Source organism: Oncorhynchus tshawytscha, unplaced genomic scaffold (genome assembly GCF_018296145.1).
Source record: "Oncorhynchus tshawytscha isolate Ot180627B unplaced genomic scaffold, Otsh_v2.0 Un_scaffold_7250_pilon_pilon, whole genome shotgun sequence".
Taxonomy (NCBI): Eukaryota; Metazoa; Chordata; class Actinopteri; order Salmoniformes; family Salmonidae; genus Oncorhynchus; species Oncorhynchus tshawytscha.
The window spans coordinates 25,633-51,175 of NW_024609643.1; the positions used below are offsets into that span (position 1 = coordinate 25,633).

At 46.7% G+C, this 25,543-nt stretch overlaps 1 protein-coding gene across 11 annotated transcripts in view; it reads left to right on the top strand.

The window, feature by feature from the left end:
• The window catches only part of LOC112240585 (GRAM domain-containing protein 2A), a 41,202-nt gene that overhangs the window by 10,600 nt on the left and 5,059 nt on the right, over positions 1-25,543 (top strand). For 8 of the 11 annotated variants that reach the window (XM_042316592.1, XM_042316586.1, XM_042316591.1 and 5 more), the window contains 7 exons: positions 9,753-9,804; positions 10,976-11,249; positions 12,467-12,570; positions 18,310-18,408; positions 19,302-19,373; positions 20,156-20,215; positions 24,992-25,169. In XM_042316592.1, the coding sequence (XP_042172526.1) occupies positions 9,753-9,804; positions 10,976-11,249; positions 12,467-12,570; positions 18,310-18,408; positions 19,302-19,373; positions 20,156-20,215; positions 24,992-25,169 (839 nt within the window). Of the gene's footprint in view, positions 1-8,900; positions 9,490-9,752; positions 9,805-10,975; positions 11,250-12,466; positions 12,571-18,309; positions 18,409-19,301; positions 19,374-20,155; positions 20,216-24,991; positions 25,170-25,543 lie in introns of those variants that run through there. The other 3 variants (XM_042316594.1, XM_042316595.1, XM_042316593.1) reach the window with 3 other exon arrangements.

Consider the following 25,543-nt stretch of genomic DNA (forward strand, 5'->3'; position numbering starts at 1 on the left):
GTTTACTGCAGGGAGATGGATGAAAAGAACAGGAGAGAGGATGTATTCCAGTAGTTTACTGCAGGGAGATGGATGAAAAGAACAGGAGAGAGGATGTATTCCAGTAGTTGACTGCAGGGAGATGGATGAAAAGAACAGGAGAGAGGATGTATTCCAGTAGTTGACTGCAGGGAGATGGATGAAAAGAACAGGAGAGAGGATGTATTCCAGTAGTTGACTGCAGGGAGATGGATGAAAAGAACAGGAGAGAGGATGTATTCCAGTAGTTGACTGCAGGGAGATGGATGAAAAGAACAGGAGAGAGGATGTATTCCAGTAGTTGACTGCAGGGAGATGGATGAAAAGAACAGGAGAGAGGATGTATTCCAGTAGTTGACTGCATGAAAAGGGAGATGGATGGAAAAGAACAGGAGAGGATGTATTCCAGTAGTTGACTGCAGGGAGATGGATGAAAAGAACAGGAGAGGATGATTGTATTCCAGATAGTTGACTGCAGGGAGATGGATGAAAAGAACAGGAGAGAGGATGTATTGTAGTTGACCATGGTGAAAAGTTGTACTGCAGGGAGATGGATGAAAAGAACAGGAGAGAGGATGTATTCCAGTAGTTGACTGCAGGGAGATGGATGAAAAGAACAGGAGAGAGGATGTATTCCAGTAGTTGACTGCAGGGAGATGGATGAAAAGAACAGGAGAGAGGATGTATTCCAGTAGTTGACTGCAGGGAGATGGATGAAAAGAACAGGAGAGAGGATGTATTCCAGTAGTTGACTGCAGGGAGATGGATGAAAAGAACAGGAGAGAGGATGTATTCCAGTAGTTGACTGCAGGGAGATGGATGAAAAGAACAGGAGAGAGGATGTATTCCAGTAGTTGACTGCAGGGAGATGGATGAAAAGAACAGGAGAGAGGATGTATTCCAGTAGTTGACTGCAGGGAGATGGATGAAAAGAACAGGAGAGAGGATGTATTCCAGTAGTTGACTGCAGGGAGATGGATGAAAAGAACAGGAGAGAGGATAGTATTCTGCAGGGAGATGGATGAAAAGAACAGGAGAGAGGATGTATTCCAGTAGTTGACTGCAGGGAGATGGATGAAAAGAACAGGAGAGAGGATGTATTCCAGTAGTTGACTGCAGGGAGATGGATGAAAAGAACAGGAGAGAGGATGTATTCCAGTAGTTGACTGCAGGGAGATGGATGAAAAGAACAGGAGAGAGGATGTATTCCAGTAGTTGACTGCAGGGAGATGGATGAAAAGAACAGGAGAGAGGATGTATTCCAGTAGTTGACTGCAGGGAGATGGATGAAAAGAACAGGAGAGAGGATGTATTCCAGTAGTTTACTGCAGGGAGATGGATGAAAAGAACAGGAGAGAGGATGTATTCCAGTAGTTGACTGCAGGGAGATGGATGAAAAGAACAGGAGAGAGGATGTATTCCAGTAGTTGACAGGCAGGGAGATGGATGAAAAGAACAGGAGAGAGGATGTATTGTATTCCAGTAGTTGACTGCAGGGAGATGGATGAAAAGAACAGGAGAGAGGATGTATTCCAGTAGTTTACTGCAGGGAGATGGATGAAAAGAACAGGAGAGAGGATGTATTCCAGTAGTTTACTGCAGGGAGATGGATGAAAAGAACAGGAGAGAGGATGTATTCCAGTAGTTGACTGCAGGGAGATGGATGAAAAGAACAGGAGAGAGGGTGTATTCCAGTAGTTTACTGCAGGGAGATGGATGAAAAGAACAGGAGAGAGGATGTATTCCAGTAGTTTACTGCAGGGAGATGGATGAAAAGAACAGGAGAGAGGATGTATTCCAGTAGTTGACTGCAGGGAGAGGGAGATGGATGAAAAGAACAGGAGAGAGGATGTATTCCAGTAGTTGACTGCAGGGAGATGGATGAAAAGAACAGGAGAGGATGTATTCCAGTGCAGGGAGATGGATGAAAAGAACACTGCAGGGAGATGGATGAAAAGAACAGGAGAGAGGATGTATTCCAGTAGTTTACTGCAGGGAGATGGATGAAAAAAAGAACAGGAGAGAGGATGTATTCCAGTAGTTGACTGCAGGGAGATGGATGAAAAGAACAGGAGAGGATGTATTCCAGTAGTTGACTGCAGGGAGATGGATGAAAAGAACAGGAGAGAGGATGTATTCCAGTAGTTGACTGCAGGGAGATGGATGAAAAGAACAGGAGAGAGGATGTATTCCAGTAGTTTACTGCAGGGAGATGGATGAAAAGAACAGGAGAGAGGATGTATTCCAGTAGTTTACTGCAGGGAGATGGATGAAAAGAACAGGAGAGAGGATGTATTCCAGTAGTTGACTGCAGGGAGATGGATGAAAAGAACAGGAGAGAGGATGTATTCCAGTAGTTGACTGCAGGGAGATGGATGAAAAGAACAGGAGAGAGGATGTATTCCAGTAGTTGACTGCAGGGAGAGGGAGATGGATGAAAAGAACAGGAGAGAGGGTGTATTCCAGTAGTTTACTGCAGGGAGATGGATGAAAAGAACAGGAGAGGATGTATTCCAGTAGTTTACTGCAGGGAGATGGATGAAAAGAACAGGAGAGAGGGTGTATTCCAGTAGTTTACTGCAGGGAGATGGATGAAAAGAACAGGAGAGGATGTATTCCAGTAGTTGACTGCAGGGAGATGGATGAAAAGAACAGGAGAGAGGATGTATTCCAGTAGTTGACTGCAGGGAGATGGATGAAAAGAACAGGAGAGAGGGTGTATTCCAGTAGTTTACTGCAGGGAGATGGATGAAAAGAACAGGAGAGAGGGTGTATTCCAGTAGTTTACTGCAGGGAGATGGATGAAAAGAACAGGAGAGGATGTATTCCAGTAGTTGACTGCAGGGAGATGGATGAAAAGAACAGGAGAGAGGATGTATTCCAGTAGTTGACTGCAGGGAGATGGATGAAAAGAACAGGAGAGAGGATGTATTCCAGTAGTTGACTGCAGGGAGATGGATGAAAAGAACAGGAGAGGATGTATTCCAGTAGTTGACTGCAGGGAGATGGATGAAAAGAACAGGAGAGAGGGTGTATTCCAGTAGTTTACTGCAGGGAGATGGATGAAAAGAACAGGAGAGAGGATGTATTCCAGTAGTTTACTGCAGGGAGAGGGAGATGGATGAAAAGAACAGGAGAGAGGATGTATTCCAGTAGTTTACTGCAGGGAGATGGATGAAAAGAACAGGAGAGAGGATGTATTCCAGTAGTTGACTGCAGGGAGATGGATGAAAAGAACAGGAGAGAGGATGTATTCCAGTAGTTGACTGCAGGGAGATGGATGAAAAGAACAGGAGAGAGGGTGTATTCCAGTAGTTGACAGGCAGATGGGAAAAGAACAGAGAGGATGTTGAAAGAATGGGAGAGAGGATGTATTCCAGTAGTTGACTGCAGGGAGATGGATGAAAAGAACAGGAGAGCGGGTGTATTCCAGTAGTTTACTGCAGGGAGATGGATGAAAAGAACAGGAGAGGATGTATTCCAGTAGTTGACTGCAGGGAGATGGATGAAAAGAACAGGAGAGAGGATGTATTCCAGTAGTTGACTGCAGGGGGAGGGAGATGGATGAAAAGAACAGGAGAGAGGATGTATTCCAGTAGTTGACTGCAGGGAGAGGGAGATGGATGAAAAGAACAGGAGAGAGGATGTATTCCAGTAGTTGACTGCAGGGAGATGGATGAAAAGAACAGGAGAGAGGATGTATTCCAGTAGTTGACTGCAGGGAGATGGATGAAAAGAACAGGAGAGAGGATGTATTCCAGTAGTTGACTGCAGGGAGATGGATGAAAAGAACAGGAGAGAGGGTGTATTCCAGTAGTTGACTGCAGGGAGAGGGAGATGCATGAAAAGAACAGGAGAGAGGATGTATTCCAGTAGTTGACTGCAGGGAGAGGGAGATGGATGAAAAGAACAGGAGAGAGGGTGTATTCCAGTAGTTGACTGCAGGGAGAGGGAGATGGATGAAAAGAACAGGAGAGAGGATGTATTCCAGTAGTTGACTGCAGGGAGATGGATGAAAAGAACAGGAGAGAGGATGTATTCCAGTAGTTGACTGCAGGGAGATGGATGAAAAGAACAGGAGAGAGGATGTATTCCAGTAGTTGACTGCAGGGAGAGGGAGATGGATGAAAAGAACAGGAGAGAGGATGTATTCCAGTAGTTGACTGCAGGGAGAGGGAGATGGATGAAAAGAACAGGAGAGAGGATGTATTCCAGTAGTTGACTGCAGGGAGAGGGAGATGGATGAAAAGAACAGGAGAGAGGATGTATTCCAGTAGTTGACTGCAGGGAGAGGGAGATGGATGAAAAGAACAGGAGAGAGGATGTATTCCAGTAGTTGACTGCAGGGAGAGGGAGATGGATGAAAAGAACAGGAGAGAGGATGTATTCCAGTAGTTGACTGCAGGGAGATGGATGAAAAGAACAGGAGAGAGGATGTATTCCAGTAGTTGACTGCAGGGGGAGGGAGATGGATGAAAAGAACAGGAGAGAGGATGTATTCCAGTAGTTGACTGCAGGGAGAGGGAGATGGATGAAAAGACTGCAGGGAGAGGGAGATGGATGAAAAGAGACAGGAGAGAGGATGTATTCCAGTAGTTGACTGCAGGGAGAGGGAGATGGATGAAAAGAACAGGAGAGAGGATGTATTCCAGTAGTTGACTGCAGGGAGAGGGAGATGGATGAAAAGAACAGGAGAGAGGATGTATTCCAGTAGTTGACTGCAGGGAGATGAGATGAAAAAGAACAGGAGAGAGGATGTATTCCAGTAGTTGACTGCAGGGAGAGGGAGATGGATGAAAAGAACAGGAGAGAGGATGTATTCCAGTAGTTGACTGCAGGGGGAGATGGATGAAAAGAACAGGAGAGAGGATGTATTCCAGTAGTTGACTGCAGGGAGAGGGAGATGGATGAAAAGAACAGGAGAGAGGATGTATTCCAGTAGTTGACTGCAGGGAGAGGGAGATGGATGAAAAGAACAGGAGAGAGGATGTATTCCAGTAGTTGAAGGGAGATGGATGAAAAGAACAGGAGAGAGGATGTATTCCAGTAGTTGACTGCAGGGAGATGGATGAAAAGAACAGGAGAGAGGATGTATTCCAGTAGTTGACTGCAGGGAGATGGATGAAAAGAACAGGAGAGAGGATGTATTCCAGTAGTTGACTGCAGGGAGAGGGAGATGGATGAAAAGAACAGGAGAGAGGATGTATTCCAGTAGTTGACTGCAGGGAGAGGGAGATGGATGAAAAGAACAGGAGAGAGGATGTATTCCAGTAGTTGACTGCAGGGAGAGGGAGATGGATGAAAAGAACAGGAGAGAGGATGTATTCCAGTAGTTGACTGCAGGGAGAGGGAGATGGATGAAAAGAACAGGAGAGAGGGTGTATTCCAGTAGTTGACTGCAGGGAGAGGGAGATGGATGAAAAGAACAGGAGAGAGGATGTATTCCAGTAGTTGACTGCAGGGAGATGGATGAAAAGAACAGGAGAGAGGATGTATTCCAGTAGTTGACTGCAGGGAGATGGATGAAAAGAACAGGAGAGAGGATGTATTCCAGTAGTTGACTGCAGAGGGAGATGGATGAAAAGAACAGGAGAGAGGATGTATTCCAGTAGTTGACTGCAGGGGGAGGGAGATGGATGAAAAGAACAGAGAGAGAACAGGATGTATTCCAGTAGTTGACTGCAGGGAGAGGGAGATGGGTGAAAAGAACAGGAGAGAGGATGTATTCCAGTAGTTTACTGCAGGGAGAGGGAGATGGATGAAAAGAACAGGAGAGAGGATGTATTCCAGTAGTTGACTGCAGGGGGAGGGAGATGGATGAAAAGAACAGGAGAGAGGATGTATTCCAGTAGTTGACTGCAGGGAGAGGGAGATGGATGAAAAGAACAGGAGAGAGGATGTATTCCAGTAGTTGACTGCAGGGGGAGGGAGATGGATGAAAAGAACAGGAGAGAGGATGTATTCCAGTAGTTGACTGCAGGGAGAGGGAGATGGATGAAAAGAACAGGAGAGAGGATGTATTCCAGTAGTTTACTGCAGGGAGATGGAGATGGATGAAAAGAACAGGAGAGAGGATGTATTCCAGTAGTTGACTGCAGGGAGAGGGAGATGGATGAAAAGAACAGGAGAGAGGATGTATTCCAGTAGTTGACTGCAGGGGGAGGGAGATGGATGAAAAGAACAGGAGAGAGGATGTATTCCAGTAGTTGACTGCAGGGAGAGGGAGATGGATGAAAAGAACAGGAGAGAGGGTGTATTCTAGTAGTTTACTGCTGGGAGAGGGAGATGGATGAAAAGAACAGGAGAGACAGAAACAGAGCACAGTGCCTGTGTTTTTCAATAACCATGCTTCCCTCCACCTGGGAACAAGACCAGCTGTTATTTATAGCCAGCCTCCAACAGACAGGCAGGCAGAGGGACAAACTGTAGCCAACAACTCACCCACCTCTCTAATATGGTGCCTACCCACTATAGATATCAGCTTTGTTGTTCAAGGGAATAAATGTATTGCCACTACTCTTAGCACCTGTTGATGGCAATAAATATCTAGAGGAGTGGAGTAAACATATTGTCTTTGTCTATACTGTACAATATTACAGGATAATAAGCCGTTCCGGATTGTCCCCACCAAAACTGAAACGTTGAGGAAATCAATTCAGCAGAACTCCCATGTTTATTGTCACATCTTAATTATTTCATTGGTGCCCATAAACATTTTAGAACCTTTTTATAAACATTCAATCATTACAACATTGCAATAAATAATAGATATAGCCTTGCTAAATGTTATCCATGGAAGATAAATACAGGCATTCTCTGTTGACTAGAGGATTATATGAGTGAGGCAGAGCTCTGTCCCAAGAGGAGAAATGAAAACCCCCAGCTATCCTCCACAGGGTTGCTAAGATCCCCCGTTTACTGCAGATGCTTATAGAATGAAAACATGGCCTTTTCCTCAAACACCCTTTCCAGAGAGAGAGAGAGAGAGAGACCTTTATCTGCTATTTGTATGTGTCTCTTGTCAACAACTGACTATTAAAATCTCTCCATTGGATCAAATCAAAAACTGATCCTAAAGACAAAACCGGTCAACAATGCAGCCCAGTTGACCAGGGTTGTGCACATCCATACTCAACCTCTACAGTACTTGTGCAACAGACTGCCTACTGATTTGATCTTGCAGCAGGCGATGGTCTCACTAGCCCCGGGGACATGAGGCCCCTTTCCTCTCACAGCCGTGGTGCTCAGCTGCAAGCAGGATCTATTTTCTCTTCTCACAAACCCCACAGGATGTCTCATCACCTCTCAACTCTCCCTGCTGCTCAACTAGAATGAACCAGCAGAATCAACTAGAATGAACCAGCAGAATCAACTAGAATGAACCAGCAGAAGCAACTACAATGAACCAGCAGAAGCAACTAGAATGAACCAGCAGAATCAACTAGAATGAACCAGCAGAATTAACCAGCAGAAGCAACTAGAATGAATCAGCAGAAGCAACTAGAATGAATCAGCAGAAGCAACTAGAATGAACCAGCAGAAGCAACTAGAATGAACCAGCAGAAGCAACTAGAATGAACCAGCAGAAGCAACTAGAATGAACCAGCAGAAGCAACTAGAATGAACCAGCAGAAGCAACTAGAATGAACCAGCAGAAGCAACTAGAATGAACCAGCAGAAGCAACTAGAATGAACCAGCAGAAGCAACTAGAATGAACCAGCAGAAGCAACTAGAATGAACCAGCAGAAGCAACTAGAATGAACCAGCAGAATCAACCAGCAGAAGCAACTAGAATGAACCAGCAGAAGCAACTAGAATGAACCAGCAGAAGCAACTAGAATGAACCAGCAGAATCAACTAGAATGATGTTGACATGTAAACTATATATTGTCTCCAATGTTTAGTGATAACATTCATAAATTTGCACTATGAGCACTGTCTCTCACATATTGTTACAGTTGTTGGTTAGCTAGCGAATATTAGCCATATTAGCAAAGACGTGACATCAGTCAAAACACCTCCAAATAAAACAAGGGATCAAGAACAAGATAAAATGAGCTGAAATGAGCCACCTATGATTCCCCATATGACAGCTTCTTGTCATTGTTGCTAGTTATCTGGCCATCCAGAATCACAACAACACAGACTTCTGCCCCATTGAAGCGTGCACATCCTTTTCGTGACGTTGTCAGCGAACACGTCTATGCATAGCATCAACAATCCAGGGTTTATATACGTCATTGGTATGAATACACCAGTCTCAGGGCTGTTTCTACCTCAGAGGTTTGATAGAACAAGATCTGTATTAGTTGCCTGCTAACTAGCTAAATGTCCCCTAAGAGAACAATGTGATCAACTTTTCTGGGAGCCCCTCTCTTTCTTTATAAAGGTGTCTGCATGCTTCCCAACAGAAACAGTTTGAGTTTGTGCGTATATTATGACCACATTTGATGACGTTTTTGTTAGTTTTGGACTTGGGTAAGGGTTTTCTCGCTGTTCAGGCGCACAACATTATTTGTTGATGCAAGCCGAAGTCTACGCTCCTTGGTTGGTGATTGGTCAATAGTAGGGTTCTTCAGTAAGGTCTTTGATGCCATTCAATGAGAGACGACTCATTTTCAATGTGCACCAAACATCTTAGATGTAGAATTTCGCGACTTAGATCTCCTTGGCAAAACGTCAAAATTAATGACAGATTTCTTGAGTTATCTTAGATTAATTTGGACTATTTTGAGGAAGTGTATACTAGCAGTACTATTGCCATATTTTTGATTTATTTTTCAAGAGAAGGCCTTTTAAGGGAGTACGCGGCACACTGGTTTGTTTTGGGAAGCCGAACTGAAGCATGCTGACGCCTCTCTCTCTCTCTCTCTAATTCTATTTCAATTTAAGGGCTTTATTGCCATGGGGAACAAATGTAAACATTGCCAACGCAAGTGAAGTAGATAATAAACAAAAGTAAATAAACAATAAAAATGTACAGTAAACATTACACTCCCAAAAGTTCCTAAACAATAAAGACAATTTCAAATGCCATATTATGTGTGAATAGTTAAAGTACAAAAGGGAAAATAAATCAACATAAATATGGATTGTATTTACTGTGTGTGTGTGTGTTTGCTTGCTTGCAAACATGTTTGTGCTTGTACTAATGCTTGCCTGTCAGATGTACGAAAGAGTGTGTGTGTGGGAGGAGGGGGGGCACTGAGTTTGCATAATGTAACTAGTCAGCCCAGTTTTATAAAAGCACATTCACCTCCCTTTATGTGTGGTCGTGTTTGTGTGGTCGTGTTTGTGTGGTCGTGTTTGTGTGGTCGCGTAGTGTTTGTTTGAGTGAGATACCATTTGTCTGCTTCCCTTCTCTACAGTCCTGCACATGTTTTGTCTGGTAGCCGACCCTGAACCATGCCGACATTACTGTCATAGACAGCAGACAAATATACACTACTACTGTTTGATTTGATGCTGAGGTCAGAGTTCACAGATGACAGTTGGATCAGATTATAGTTGAAATGTCTCACTATTCTCCAACAAGATTAAGATCAAACAAATGATCCAATAGGAGTTAATGAGATCAATACAATCACTGTGGACCAGTGGAAAAGCTTCATCACCATGAGATTCACCATAGTGTTGAGTCTATGTCTCTAAACAAACAGGCACTGGCCTGATATATTAAAACACGAGCAGATGTCTCCTTTTCACACTATTTCCTTCATCATTTCCTCCACAGGTTGATTGACGACCTATCATATGAAGATGTGAAGAAATGCTACAGGGGTTCGGTGAGTAGCAGGTTTCCTCTCTAATGTATTATAGATCATGTCTGTACCTTATTGATTTTGCATCTTGCCTAACAAAGATAAGCCAATTACAGCCGAGTTGGATGCAGGCCAAGTCAATTGTGGATTTCCTATAAGAGTTAAATGATACACTTTATATTGGTTGACCTTTACCTACATATGTACTGCACATTCTGGAATGAAGTTCCTTTGACCTTTTCATGCACAATTCATCTGCACTGAGTGATTTTAAGACCTGTGTGGCAGTGAACCCTGTCATTGTTTGCCTTTAGGAGTGGTCCTTTGAGGAGTTTCCTAGTGTTGAGGGTGACCGAGGCTAAGATACAATTTAAACGAGGCATTGTGATCCTGAAATACAAACATGTATTAGATCTGTCTATAGACTTAGACAGATCCAGGTTTGATAGTAGCCTTGAGACTCTATTAAGCATCCCACCTCACTAATCCAGCCCCAACAACTGATTATCTCCAGCCATTCAGATGTAGTACCGGTGATTTGATTGTGTTCTTCAGGCTCAGAACTCAACGGTTATTCAATAGGTGAGGAGGTTATCCATTAACTCAAACACACTCTCTTTTGGCGAGATCAGCAGGCCATCAGGCCAGATTAAAGGAACTGTACCGTAGCTGAGATTATTATCTCCATGTCTCCCGAAGGGGAATATTAAGTAGAGCTGCTAAGCCCCACAGTCACACCAGCTGGCTGCAGATATTAACAGGGGTGACAGTTCTGACTGTCTCATGTGCTTGGTGAGAGAGAGAGGGAGGGGGTGGTGCCTGTGGGCAGCAAGCTGTTATTAACACAAGGATAGGAGGGTAAGGAGGCGGCAGTATGGGTTGGGCTGGCATGGGGTGAGCATAGGGGGGAGTCACTGTGCACTGTCGTGTTGAAACAGCAAGAGCGAGAGAGGCAGCAAGAGAGAGGCAGGAAGGGAGGACTCAGGGTGTTGGTGTCTGTGGCTGAGAAGGGCAGTGTGTGAGAGTGTGTGTGGTTTCAGACCAGTGTTGGAGGGTGAGGGAAAGGGCTCAGTGATGGTCTGAGGTGCACACTGTCGGACCGGAGTGGTGTGTGTGTGTGTGTCTGTCTAACGGAGAACTGCCCCTCAAACCTACACAAAGGACACCGGTTGACATCTGACTAGTTGGAGGACAGTCTGTGTCTTGCAGTGGGGTCCGCCACGCCGTCGATGTGTGTGTGTGTGTGTGCGGCTGTGTGTGCGGCTCCAGCATGCTGAGTCTGGTGCAGCAGAGCTCTCGTCCTCTGAGAGAGAGGGCGGCCGCCGGTTTGCCGGTGCCGGTGGGAGGGAGGCCAGCCAAGGAACTGCTCATGACTCTGCCCTGTCCCTCTGCTCAGACTGTCAGCAAGTACAACTCGCAGTACCACAAACTCTTCCAGTGCGTTCCGAAGGACGAGATCCTAATGAAAGGTACTGTCAACAACAATGCTACATGCTAACATCTGTTGTAGTATCTCTGTATGATGTATGTTTATTTAGGTTAACATGCTAGTGACTGTAGCATGTCTGTAGCTTACTGTCTATATGCTGTGCATTGACTTCAGGCTATCGCCCTATTAGCTCCATATGCTGTGTTTATGTACTGTTGGCTAACTTGCTAGCTATGGTAGCATCTATTTTTTTTCCCATGGCAAAAATGAAAACAAAAAAGAAACACACTTAACTCTTCGGTCCTTTAAAAACCTGTTGTATGTCAAATATTGTGAGCTACAGATGGAAAATAAATACATGTGACTCTGGATGACATAATGATGTTTGTTTCCAACATTAGGACTGTTTTCCTAAAGAAGTTATATCCACTTTGTGTTTTGTTCCCTTACCATGATACTACGAGTATTGCAATACTGGTATTGTCCCAGCCCTAATTCTATTATTAGTAGAAGTACTTTCACTGTCAAATGTTGTTGTCTGTAATATGTATATAGTTTCTTATGTTTCTGTCCCCACATAGTGTATGAGTTTGTCATTTTTGTTTTTAGAACTCTATTGGCTACTCAGTGTGTTTGAAACCATCTTTCTGAGTTTCTGGTAAGGATTTCTGGTAATGGTTTCTGGTAAGGATTTCTGGTAATGGTTTCTGGTAAGGATTTCTGGTAATTGTTTCTGGTAAGGATTTCTGGTAATGGTTTCTGGTAAGGATTTCTGGTAATTGTTTCTGTTAAGGGTAACCAGTCCTCAGGCCCTGAACAGGAAGTTGTATGGTTTGAGGTCAGGTTATGCATATTAGGTCAGGGTTGGGTTTCCCTAAAGCATCGTAGCACTAAGATCAACTTTCGTCCATTTAGATTCAATGGAATTAAGATGATCGTAGTGCTACAATGCTTTAGTGAGACACAGCCCTGTTCTATTTGAGACTAGGGGTAAAGTGATGATGGTACATACAGTCTTCATCTGTTTAACAGATATGTACCAGTTACTTTATTCAATGCCTATGAACCTATTTTAGAAGCATCTATAGGCCAAGTCAAAGACACATGAGCTATAATTATATATAATATATGCCGTTTAGCAAAGCCACTTAGTCATGTGTGCATACATTTTTAGTGAGAAGCAACAAACAGTGTTAGCAATGTGCTTGTCTTGAGTTAGCAGCTATTTTGAACCTGTTTATGTCTCCTCTCCCTCAGTATACTCCTGCGCTCTGCTCCGAGACATCCTGCTGCAAGGACGTCTTTATATCTCCAGGAACTGGCTGTGTTTCTATGCCAACCTCTTTGGCAAGGACATCAAGGTAAGTCAAGGCCTGGCAGATAATAGACAGATCGTCAATAATGAATAATATATAACACTTTTATCTGAGTGCATACATCTTAGAATGTGTGACCCCAGCTGGAACAAACCCACAACCCTGACATTGCTAGCACCACACTAATACCAGCTGAGCCACACAGGACCGCAGGACCCTCGATATCTAGATGGACAGGCAGAGAGAAGTAGACAGGACCGCAGGACGACTATATCTAGATGGACAGACAGAGAGAAGTAGACAGGACCACAGGACCCTCGATATCTAGATGGACAGACATAGAGAAGTAGACAGGACCACAGGACCCTCAATATCTAGATGGACAGACAGAGAAGTAGACAGGACCGCAGGACCCTCGATATCTAGATGGACAAACAGAGAGAAGTAGACAGGACTGTGATATCTAGATGGACAGACAGAGAGAAGTAGACAGGACCGCAGGACCCTCGATATCTAGATGGACGGACAGAGAGAAGTAGTCTTGAGACTTCCAAGTCCAACTATGTCACTACTCACCTTCAACCGTGCCCACTTCCAATTAGAACATGTGCTGGGAGCTGTTAGTCAGGCAGCTGATAGAGCTGTTAGTCAGGCAGCTGATGGAGCTGTTAGTCAGGCAGCCGATAGAGCTGTTAGTCAGGCAGCCGATAGAGCTGTTAGTCAGGCAGCTGATGGAGCTGTTAGTCAGGCAGCCGACGGAGATGTTAGTCAGGCAGCTGATGGAGCTGTTAGTCAGGCAGCTGATAGAGCTGTTAGTCAGGCAGCTGATGGAGCTGTTAGTCAGGCAGCCGATGGAGCTGTTAGTCAGGCAGCCAATGGAGCTGTTAGTCAGGCAGCCGATAGAGCTGTTAGTCGGGCAGCCGATAGAGCTGTTAGTCGGGCAGCCGATAGAGCTGTTAGTCGGGCAGCCGATAGAGCTGTTAGTCGGGCAGCCGATAGAGCTGTTAGTCGGGCAGCCGATAGAGCTGTTAGTCGGGCAGCCGATAGAGCTGTTAGTCGGGCAGCCGATAGAGCTGTTAGTCAGGCAGCTGATGGAGCTGTTAGTCAGGCAGCCGATAGAGCTGTTAGTCAGGCAGCTGTTAGAGCTGTTAGTCAGGCAGCTGATAGAGCTGTTAGTCAGGCAGCTGATAGAGCTGTTAGTCAGGCAGCTGATAGAGCTGTTAGTCAGGCAGCTGTTAGGCAGCTGATGGAGCTGTTAGTCAGGCAGCCAACGGAGATGTTAGTCAGGCAGCTGATGGAGCTGTTAGTCAGGCAGCCGACGGAGCTGTTAGTCAGGCAGCTGATGGAGCTGTTAGTCAGGCAGCTGATAGAGCTGTTAGTCAGGCAGCCGATGGAGCTGTTAGTCAGGCAGCCGATGGAGCTGTTAGTCAGGCAGCCGATAGAGCTGTTATTCAGGCAGCCGATAGAGCTGTTAGTCAGGCAGCCGATAGAGCTGTTAGTCAGGCAGCCGATACAGCTGTTAGTCAGGCAGCTGTTCAGGCAGCCGACGGAGCTGTTAGTCAGGCAGCCGACGGAGCTGTTAGTCAGGCAGCCTGTTAGTCGGAGCTGTTAGTCAGGCAGCCGACGGAGCTGTTAGTCAGGCAGCCGACGGAGCTGTTAGCCAGGCAGCCGACGGAGCTGTTAGCCAGGCAGCCGACGGAGCTGTTAGCCAGGCAGCCGACGGAGCTGTTAGCCAGGCAGCCGACGGAGCTGTTAGCCAGGCAGCCGACGGAGCTGTTAGCCAGGCAGCCGACGGAGAGGCAGCCGATGTCCATGAGCAAATCAAGCCCAATCAAATCAAAGTGTGTGTGTGTGTGTGTGCGTGTGCAAATTAAGACCTGGCACCTGTCTCTTCTGCATCTGGCCTCTGCAATAAGCTGGTCAGTCAGAGTGCATTCCCAGCATTCTATCTGCAACTAGACACATATCCTCCTTATTCTGCCCCTTCTCTCCAGCATCAGGGGCTTTCCCCTCCTTTATTCTGCCCCTTCTCTCCAGCATCAGGGGCTTTCCCCTCCTTTATTCTGCCCCTTCTCTCTAGCATCAGGGGCGTTCCCCTCCTTTATTCTGCCCCTTCTCTCCTCCAACCAACTGTAATCCAACCCCACTCTCTCTCTCACTCTCTCTCTCTCCCTCTTTCTCTCTGGCATTCCCCCATCCGTGTCTCCTTCTGTTTAACTTTAAAACCATTTTTGTCCCGAACCTGCCTCTTCAGTTAGTCCCCTGTGTCTGGTCCAGCATGTCCCCCTGTGTCTGGTCCAGCATGTCCCCCTGTGTCTGCTCCAGTTAGTCCCCCGTGTCTGCTCCAGTTAGTCCCCCGTGTCTGCTCCAGTTAGTCCCCCGTGTCTGCTCCAGTTAGTCCCCGTGTCTGCTCCAGTTAGTCCCCCGTGTCTGGTACAGTTAGTCCCCCGTGTCTGGTACAGTAAGTCCCCTGTGTCTGCTCCAGTTAGTCCCCCGTGTCTGCTCCAGTTAGTCCCCCGTGTCTGGTACAGTAAGTCTCCCGTGTCTGCTCCAGTTAGTCCCCCGTGTCTGCTCCAGTTAGTCCCCGTGTCTGCTCCAGTTAGTCCCCGTGTCCTCCAGTTAGTCCCCCGTGTCTGCTCTGCCCCAGTTAGTCCCCGTGTCTGGTACAGTATGCATCTGGTACAGTTAGTCCCCTGTGTCTGGTCCAGTTAGTCCCCCTATGTCTGGCCCAGTTAGTCCCCCGTGTCCAGCATGCCCCCCGTGTCTGGTCCAGCATGCCCCCGTGTCTGGTCCAGTTAGTTCGTGTCTGCTCCAGTTAGTCCCCCGTGTCTGCTCCAGTTAGTCCCCGTGTCTGCTCCAGTTAGTCCCCCGTGTCTGCTCCAGTTAGTCCCCCTGTGTCTGGTACAGTAAGTCCCCCCGTGTCTGGTACAGTAAGTCCCCCGTGTCTGGTCCAGCATGCCCCCTGTGTCTGCTCCAGTTAGTCCCTCGTGTCTGCTCCAGTTAGTCCCTCGTGTCTGGTCCAGTATGTCCCCCGTGTCTGGTACAGTTAGTCCCCCTGTGTCTGGTACAGTAAGTCCCCCGTGTCTGGTCCAGTAAGTCCCCCGTGTCTGGTCCAGTAAGTCCCCCGTGTCTGGTACAGTAAGTCCCCCCGTGTCTGGTCCAGTTAGTCCCCCGTGTCTGGTCTGCTCCAGTAAGTCCCCCGTGTCTGATCCATGTCCCCCGTGTCTGGTACAGTAGTCCCCCGTGTCTGGTACAGTTAGTCCCCCGTGTCTGGTACAGTTAGTCCCCCTGTGTCTGGTACAGTTAGTCCCCCGTGTCTGGTCCAGTTATGTCCCCCGTGTCTGGTCCAGCATGCCCCCGTGTCTGGTCCAGTTAGTCCCCCGTGTCTGCTCCAGTTAGTCCCCGTGTCTGCTCCAGTTAGTCCCCCGTGTCTGCTCCAGTTAGTCCCCGTGTCTGCTCCAGTTAGTCCCCCTGTGTCTGGTACAGTAAGTCCCCCGTGTCTGGTACAGTAAGTCCCCCCGTGTCTGGTCCAGCATGCCCCCTGTGTCTGTCCAGTTAGTCCCTCGTGTCTGCTCCAGTTAGTCCCCCGTGTCTGGTCCAGTATGTCCCCCGTGTCTGGTCCAGTTAGTCCCCCGTGTCTGGTCCAGTTAGTCCCCCGTGTCTGGTCCAGTAAGTCCCCCGTGTCTGGTCCAGTAAGTCCCCCGTGTCTGGTCCAGTTAGTCCCCCGTGTCTGGTCCAGTTAGTCCCCCCGTGTCTGGTACAGTTAGTCCCCCGTGTCTGGTACAGTAAGTCCCCCCGTGTCTGGTCCAGTATGTCCCCGTGTCTGGTACAGTATGTCCCCGTGTCCAGTTAGTCCCCCGTGTCTGGTACAGTTAGTCCCCCGTGTCTGGTACAGTTAGTCCCCCGTGTCTGGTCCAGCAGTGGTCCAGTGCCCCCCGTGTCTGGTCCAGTTAGTCCCCCCGTGTCTGGTCCAGTAAGTCCCCCGTGTCTGGTCCAGTAAGTCCCCCGTGTCTGGTCCAGTTAGTCCCCCGTGTCTGGTACAGTTAGTCCCCCGTGTCTGGTACAGTAAGTCCCCCCGTGTCTGGTCCAGTTACTCCCCCCCCGTGTCTGGTACAGTTAGTCCCCCTCTCTGGTACAGTAAGTCCCCCATGTCTGATCCAGTATGTCCCCCGTGTCTGGTACAGTAAGTTCCCCTCTCTGGTACAGTAAGTCCCCCGTGTCTGGGACAGTATGTCCCCCGTGTCTGATCAAGTATTTCCCCGTGTCTGGTACAGTTATACCCCCTCTCTGGTACAGTAAGTCCCCTGTGTCTGGTCCAGTATGTCCCCTGTGTCTGGTCCAGTATGTCCCCCCGTGTCTGGTACAGTATGTCCCCCGTGTCTGGTACAGTAAGTCCCCCGTGTCTGGTCCAGTAAGTCCCCGTGTCTGCTCCAGTTAGTCCCCCGTGTCTGCTCCAGTTAGTCCCCGTGTCTGCTCCAGTTAGTCCCCGTGTCTGCTCCAGTTAGTCCCCCGTGTCTGCTCCAGTTAGTCCCCCGTGTCTGCTCCAGTTAGTCCCCCGTGTCTGCTCCAGTTAGTCCCCCGTGTCTGCTCCAGTTAGTCCCCCGTGTCTGCTCCAGTATGTCCCCGTGTCTGGTACAGTTAGTCCCCCTGTGTCTGGTACAGTTAGTCCCCCTGTGTCTGGTACAGTTAGTCCCCGTGTCTGGTCCAGCATGCCCCCCGTGTCTGGTCCAGCATGCCCCCTGTGTCTGGTCCAGTTAGTCCCCCGTGTCTGCTCCAGTAAGTCCCCCGTGTCTGCTCCAGTTAGTCCCCCGTGTCTGGTCCAGTTAGTCCCCCGTGTCTGGTACAGTAAGTCCCCCCGTGTCTGGTACAGTAAGTCCCCCGTGTCTGGTCCAGCATGCCCCTGTGTCTGCTCCAGTTAGTCGCCCGTGTCTGCTCCAGTTAGTCGCCCGTGTCTGGTCCAGTATGTCCCCCGTGTCTGGTCCAGTTAGTCCCCCGTGTCTGGTCCAGCATGCCCCCGTGTCTGGTACAGTAAGTCCCCCGTGTCTGGTACAGTAAGTCCCCCCGTGTCTGGTCCAGTTACTCCCCCCGTGTCTGGTACAGTTAGTCCCCCTCTCTGGTACAGTAAGTCCCCGTGTCTGATCCAGTATGTCCCCGTGTCTGGTACAGTAAGTTCCCCTCTCTGGTACAGTAAGTCCCCCGTGTCTGGGACAGTATGTCCCCCGTGTCTGATCAAGTATTTCCCGTGTCTGGTACAGTTATACCCCCTCTCTGGTACAGTAAGTCCCCTGTGTCTGGTCCAGTATGTCCCCCTGTGTCTGGTCCAGTATGTCCCCCGTGTCTGGTCCAGTATGTCCCCCGTGTCTGGTCCAGTATGTCCCCCCCCGTGTCTGGTCCAGTATGTCCCCCGTGTCTGGTCCAGTATGTCCCCCGTGTCTGGTCCAGTATGTCCCCCGTGTCTGGTCCAGTATGTCCCCCGTGTCTGGTCCAGTATGTCCCCCGTGTCTGGTCCAGTATGTCCCCCGTGTCTGGTCCAGTATGTCCCCCGTGTCTGGTACAGTATGTCCCCCGTGTCTGGTCCAGTATGTCCCCCGTGTCTGGTACAGTTAGACCCCCTCTCTGGTACAGTATGTCCCCTGTGTCTGGTACAGTTATACCCCCTCTCTGGTACAGTATGTCCCCCGTGTCTGATCAAGTATGTCCCCTGTGTCTGGTACAGTTATACCCCCTCTCTACAAGGTATAATATTGTGTCCTCTTTTTTCCCCACCTCTTTCCCCCATCATAGGTTGCTATCCCCGTGGTCTCTGTGAGGCTGGTAAAGAAGCACAAAACAGCAGGTCTGGTGCCCAACGGCCTAGCCATCACCACAGATACCAGTCAGAAGGTGAGCGTTAGCCCCTTAGCACCTCTGGGCACAGTGAATGGAAACACGACTAACTGGCATTAGTGCCGCACCACGTTCTTTCCACCAAGCACAGGTAGATGGAAAATAAACAACACCTCATGCAAACATGCTAAGCTAGTGCAAGTCAGCGCATGGTTCGGTAACACTGAAAGGGTGTCAAGGTCACAGTCTATTTTGGTAGTGTCCCTTCTTGGTTCCCTTTCCAGTGTGTGGGAGATAGAACGGTTCACCTGCCTGCTCCTTTACATTGGAGCAAATGTCTGGAAAATGTTTCTTATTACTCTGTAATCTTAATGTGTTGTGAAATCTGTTGTATATGTATTGTAATGTTTTTAAAATGGTATAACTGCCTTAATTTTGCTGGACCCCAGGAAGAGTAGCAGCAAATGGGGATCTATAATAACTACAAATCTTTGATTTCTGATATTTTATGACTGTCTATTGTCTGGTAAGTGATTTAAGGATTCCTACTCTCTCATTGGTGGTGTTTTCAGTAGAGGTACAGTACAGCCACCATGTAAGAGGAATGGAGTATCACTATTGAAATATCCTCTGTCAGTGTACTACATTAAGCCTTCATCTGTCAAATATAATCCATGGTAGATTGAGTTACTGTTCACATGATCTATTTAGAGAAAATTGCATTCCTAGTAATGAGTTGATGTCCTAATGGATCTTATAAATGTTCCTGACATCGGGTTTTATGAGTACATGATGAAATGCTTAATACGTGTTTACATGTGTGCATGCATGAGTGTGAGCGTACGTGAGTGTGTATGCTTTCATTCACATTTGAATTGGCTAATGCTCTTTCTCTCCCTTGCTCTCTCCCTCGCTCTCCCTCGCTCTCCCCTTGTCCGTCCATCCTGCAGTATGTCTTTGTGTCTCTGCTGTCCAGGGACAGTGTGTATGATGTGCTCCGGAGGATCTGCACACACCTTCAGGTCAGAGAACACACTCACCCACACGCACACCTTCAGGTCAGAGAACACACTCACCCACACACACACCTTCAGGTCAGAGAACACACTCACCCACACACACACCTTCAGGTCAGAGAACACACTCACCCACAACACACCTTCAGGTCCACCCACACACACCTTCAGGTCAGAGAACACACTCACCCACACACACACCTTCAGGTCAGAGAACACACTCACCCACACACACACCTTCAGGTCAGAGAACACACTCACCCACACACACACCTTCAGGTCAGAGAACACACTCACCCACACACACACAACCACACACACACACCCAGGTCAGAGAACACACACACCCATCCACACACACACAACCACACACACTGGCTACCACTACATACACACACATCCAGGTCAGACAACACACACACACACACAACCACACACACTGGCTACCACTACACACACACACACACACACACACACACAACCACACACACTGGCTACCACTACACATACAAACATCGAGGTCAGAGAACACACACACTCACCCACACACACACACAACCACACACACATCCAGGTCAGAGAATATACACACTCATCCATACACACACAACTACACACACTGGCTACCACTACACTCACACACATCCAGGTCAGAGAACACACACACACACACACATCTACCACTGAACCAGCTCACTCCCACATCATCAGGTCTATAAGCCTTAAAAGTGTACAGACTGTAAAATAGTGTACTGAATATTTCCCATATCTCATCGTTCCCTCTCCAGGTCAATGGGAAGAGTCTGAGCTTGAAACACTACATGGAGGTTCCCCATACCTTATCTCTGGTAAGTAAGCTTAGAACTCTGGCCCCTCACTCCAGACTGATCCATGTCTCTTATTGGTTAGAATATTGACCAACTCCAGACTGATCCATGTCTCTTATTGGTTAGAGCATTGACCAACCCCAGACTGATCATTGTCTCTTATTGGTTAGAGCATTGACCAACCCCAGACTGATCATTGTCTCTTATTGGTTAGAATATTGACCAACCATAATGTACAACATGAATCACATTAATATTTTGAATAGTACTGACGTCAAATGGGAGAACCAAGGACACGGGTGGTTCCTAATGTTGTAAGAATCTCGCTAGTGTTTACAGAACAACTGGTTCTGCGAGATTAGGATCAGGATTTCCAATTGTAACAGTAAGCATCTGTAACAAAATGGATGACTGCAGTATAGACGTTATTATGAGTACATGTTGCATGAATTGCTAAGGCATAAGAATATGAAAGTGTGTATTGTTATTTTAGATGTAGATGTACCTGTCTATTAATGCTATGTATAATATAATTTTATTTAGTTCTGTCCTTCAGCTGTAATTGTCTAACAATGTTATGTATTATGTCAACGGGGAGCAACTGCGTCCCTTCATGATGAATTCAGATTTTATGTGGCCCCCACCCACATCAAAGTTGCCCATCCCTGATCTACTTGATTTCTGGATTTAGTCAATGTATTATTTAATGTCTTAGTTAAGGTCTTAGTTAACGTCTTAGTTAATGGCTTGTGATGAATAACGCAGGAACTACAGTATTTCAAAAGATAACGATATTTTCAGAATCTCCATTATTGGGGTAACGTCTGTGTCATAACCTATAAGACATGTTTGGGGTGATGCCTGTGTCATAACCTAAAAGACATGTTTGGGGTAATGCCTGTGTCATAACCTATAAGACATGTTTGGGGTAATGCCTGTGTCATAACCTATAAGACATGTTTGGGGTAATGCCTGTGTCATAACCTATAAGACATGTTTGGGGTAATGCCTGTGTCATAACCTATAAGACATGTTTGGGGTAATGCCTGTGTCATAACCTATAAGACATGTTTGGGGTAATGCCTGTGTCATAACCTATAAGACATGTTTGGGGTAATGCCTGTGTCATAACCTATAAGACATGTTTGGGGTAATGCCTGTGTCATAACCTATAAGACATGTTTGGGGTAATGCCTGTGTCATAACCTATAAGACATGTTTGGGGTAATGCCTGTGTCATAACCTATAAGACATGTTTGGGGTAATGCCTGTGTCATAACCTATAAGACATGTTTGGGGTAATGCCTGTGTCATAACCTATAAGACATGTTTGGGGTAATGCCTGTGTCATAACCTATAAGACATGTTTGGGGTAATGCCTGTGTCATAACCTATAAGACATGTTTGGGGTAACGTCTGTCTCATAACCTATAAGACATGTTTGGGGTAATGCCTGTGTCATAACCTATAAGACATGTTTGGGGTAATGTCTGTGTCATAACCTATAAGACATGTTTGGGGTAATGTCATAACCTATAAGACTGTGTCATAACCTATAAGACATGTTTGGGGTAATGCCTGTGTCATAACCTATATGACATGTTTGGGGTAATGCCTGTGTCATAACCTATAAGACATGTTTGGGGTAATGCCTGTGTCATAACCTACAAGACATGTTTGGGGTAACGTCTGTCTCATAACCTATAAGACATGTTTGGTGTAATGTCTGTGTCATAACCTATAAGACATGTTTGGGGTAACGTCTGTCTCATAAGCTATAAGACATTCTGTTTTTCCTTGTGTTGCTGCTCCTCCACTAAACACAGAACCATTAGCAGTGCTGTGCTTTGTGTCAAATTGATTCTCTACTGAAATAACATCTATTAGCCTGTGGTTAAGATAAGACGTCTGTTATGGTTAACAAGGAAATGGCCGGTCTGTATATCAAGCTTACTTACAAGCTATAAAGCTGTAACATCTACAATCTGAGTCTGTAATTGCTGTCATTCGAATGCAACTGTTACATTGAAAATAACGAAAACCAAAACAGAAAGGATGTGTGTGTCCTACTGCTGTGTTCCACCTGCTGTCCTACTGCTGTGTTCCACCCGCTGTCCTACTGCTGTGTTCCACCCGCTGTCCTACTGCTGTGTTCCACCCGCTGTCCTACTGCTGTGTTCCACCCGCTGTCCTACTGCTGTGTTCCACCCGCTGTCCTACTGCTGTGTTCCACCCGCTGTCCTACTGCTGTGTTCCACCCGCTGTCCTACTGCTGTGTTCCACCTGCTGTCCTACTGCTGTGTTCCACCTGCTGTCCTACTGCTGTGTTCCACCCTGCTGTCCTACTGCTGTGTTCCACCTGCTGTCCTACTGCTGTGTTCCACCCGCTGTCCTACTGCTGTGTTCCACCCGCTGTCCTACTGCTGTGTTCCACCCGCTGTCCTACTGCTGTGTTCCACCCGCTGTCCTACTGCTGTGTTCCACCCGCTGTCCTACTGCTGTGTTCCACCCGCTGTCCTACTGCTGTGTTCCACCGCTGTCCTACTGCTGTGTTCCACCCGCTGTCCTACTGCTGTGTTCCACCCGCTGTCCTACTGCTGTGTTCCACCCGCTGTCCTACTGCTGTGCCCTACTGCTACCCTATTATAGTCTAAAAAGGATGAATCATAATCCTAATAAATAATGAATGTTTTTCTAAAGTTTATGTACTGTATTTGTTATGAATCAATATCCATATGTAACCTTGTCTCTAGATATGTAAGAGTAGGCTGACCCAAGTCTGCCATGGCCATGCCCCTCTGTGACCTTCAACAATGACCTTATCAATGACTTCCTGGAAAAAAATGGAAGTAATCAATATTTGGTCCATTGTCATCTGACTCTTACTCTGTCTCAATGACTATTCTCCTGAGTGGGCCCACACGATGCAGCCATCTTGTATGACAGTTGACCTTCGTAACATCTGAATGTAATGGGCGTAATAATATGAATAATGTCTAATTCATATGTCATAGGTTGATTATGGATGGATGGATATAGGTATGTTCAGTACTAGTCAAAAGCTTTAGAACGCCTACTCATTCAAGGGTTTTGCTTTATATTTACTATTTTCTACATTGTAGAATAATAGTAAAGACATCAAACTATGAAATAACACATGGAATAATGTAGTAACCAAAAAAGTGTTAACAAATAAAAATAAATATTTTATATTTGAGTTTCTTCAAAGTAGCCACCCTTTGCCTTGATGACAGCTTTGCACACTCTTGGCATTCTCTCAACCAGCTTCATGAGGTAGTCACCTGGAATGCATTTCAATTAACAGGTGTGCCTTGCTAAAAGTTCATTTGTGGAATTTCTTTCCTTCTTAATGCCTTTGAGCCAATCAGTTGTGTTGTGAGAAGGTAGGGGTGGTATACAGAATATAGTCTTATTTGATAGAAGACCAAGTCCATATTCTGGCAAGAACATCTCAAATAAGCAAAGAGAAAGACAGTCCATCATTATTTTAAGACATGAAGGTCAGTCAATCTGAAAAATTTCAAGAACTTTGAATGTTTCTTCACGTGCAGTCGCAAAAACCATCAAGCGCTATGATGAAACTGGCTCTGATGAGGACCGCCACAGGAAAGGAAGACCCAAAGTTACCTCTGCTGCAGAGAATAAGTTCATTAGTTACCAGCCTCAGAAATCCGCAATTAACTGCACCTCAGATTGCACCTCACAGAGTTCAAGTAGCAGACGCATCTCAACATCAGCTGTTCAGAGGTGACTGTGTCAATCAGGCCTTCATGGTCAAATTGCCACTACTAAAGGACACCAATAATAAGAAGAGACTTGCTTGGGCCAAGAAACATGAGCAATTGACATTAGACCGGTGGAAATCTGTCATTTGGTCTGATGAGTCCAAATTTGAGATTTTTGGTTCCAACCGCCGTGTCTTTGTGAGACGCAGAGAAGGTGAACGGATGATCTCCGCATGTGTGGTTCCCACCATGAAGCACGGAGGAGGAGGTGTGATGGTGTGGGGGTGCTTTGCTGGTGACACTGTTGAGTTATTTAGAATTCAAAGCACACTTAACCAGCATGGCTATCACAGCATTCTGCAATGATACGCCATCCCATCTGGTTTGCTCTTAGGGGGAATGTCATTTTGTTTTTCAACAGGACAATATCCCAACACACCTCCAGGCTGCGCAAGAGCTATTTGACCAAGAAAAAGAAAGATGGAGTGCTGCATCAGATGACCTCGCCTCCACAATCACCCGACTTCAACACAATTGAGATGGTTTGGGATGAGTTGGACCGCAGAGTGAAGGAAAAGCAGCCAACAAGTGCTTAGCATATGTGGGAACTCCCTCAAGACTATTGGAAAAGCATTCCAGGTGACTACCACGTGAAGCTGGTTGAGAGAATGCAAAGCTGCCATTAAGGCAAAGGGTGACTACTTTGACAAATATAAAATATATTTTGATTTTTTTTAGCAATTTTTTTGTTGCTACATGTGTTATTTGATAGTTTTGATGTCTTCACTATTATTCTAAAATGGAGAAAATAGTAAATAAATAAAAACCTTGAATGACCAGGTGTGTCCAAACTTTTGACTGTTACTGTAGATAAACTGTACAGCATTGAGAGAGTGGAACACTTTCTTTCCTGAAGATTTGGTCCAATCAGATCAATAATGCTCTGATTCAGAGGGGTTGGGTTAAATGCGGAGGACACATTTCAGTTGAGTACATTCAGTTGGACAACTGACTAGGTATCCTCCTTTCCCTTTCCTTTCTATACCTCCAGGATGAGTTCCCGGTGGCGGATGAGTTCCCGGGGGCGGATGAGTATCCTCCGGTGCTGAAGTGGAGGAGAAAACCCTCTGTGGTGTCCGTGTCCTCGTCCCTCCCTGACCTCCTGGGTAGCTCCACCGGTAGCCTGACTGCGGTGGACTCCTCCTTCCAGACAGACCAGCCTCTGGAAGGTGAGAAGGGAGGACAACCTGGACCAACATTGGTTTATGCTGTATTATAGCCAACTCTTGTTTAGCATGAGAATGACCGTAGGGGTTTGGTAAGACGACAAAAGCAGATCTGGGACCAGGCTAGGGACAACCTGTTTTTCGTGTATTTAATTTCACAAAGGATGACAAACTGACAGATACAATGGCGAATACAGCATTTCTCATGAATTGCATAATATCATAATAGCCATGTCTATTGAGGCTATGCCACATGAGGTGAGCGCTGCGTTTTTTCTGGTGCATTAAGAGATTGGAGGTGTTCAGCTTTGTCCACTCCTGGCCGGAGTTATCCATTGATGTTAGCCGGCGGGGGCTGAGCCATCACATGTTTGCAG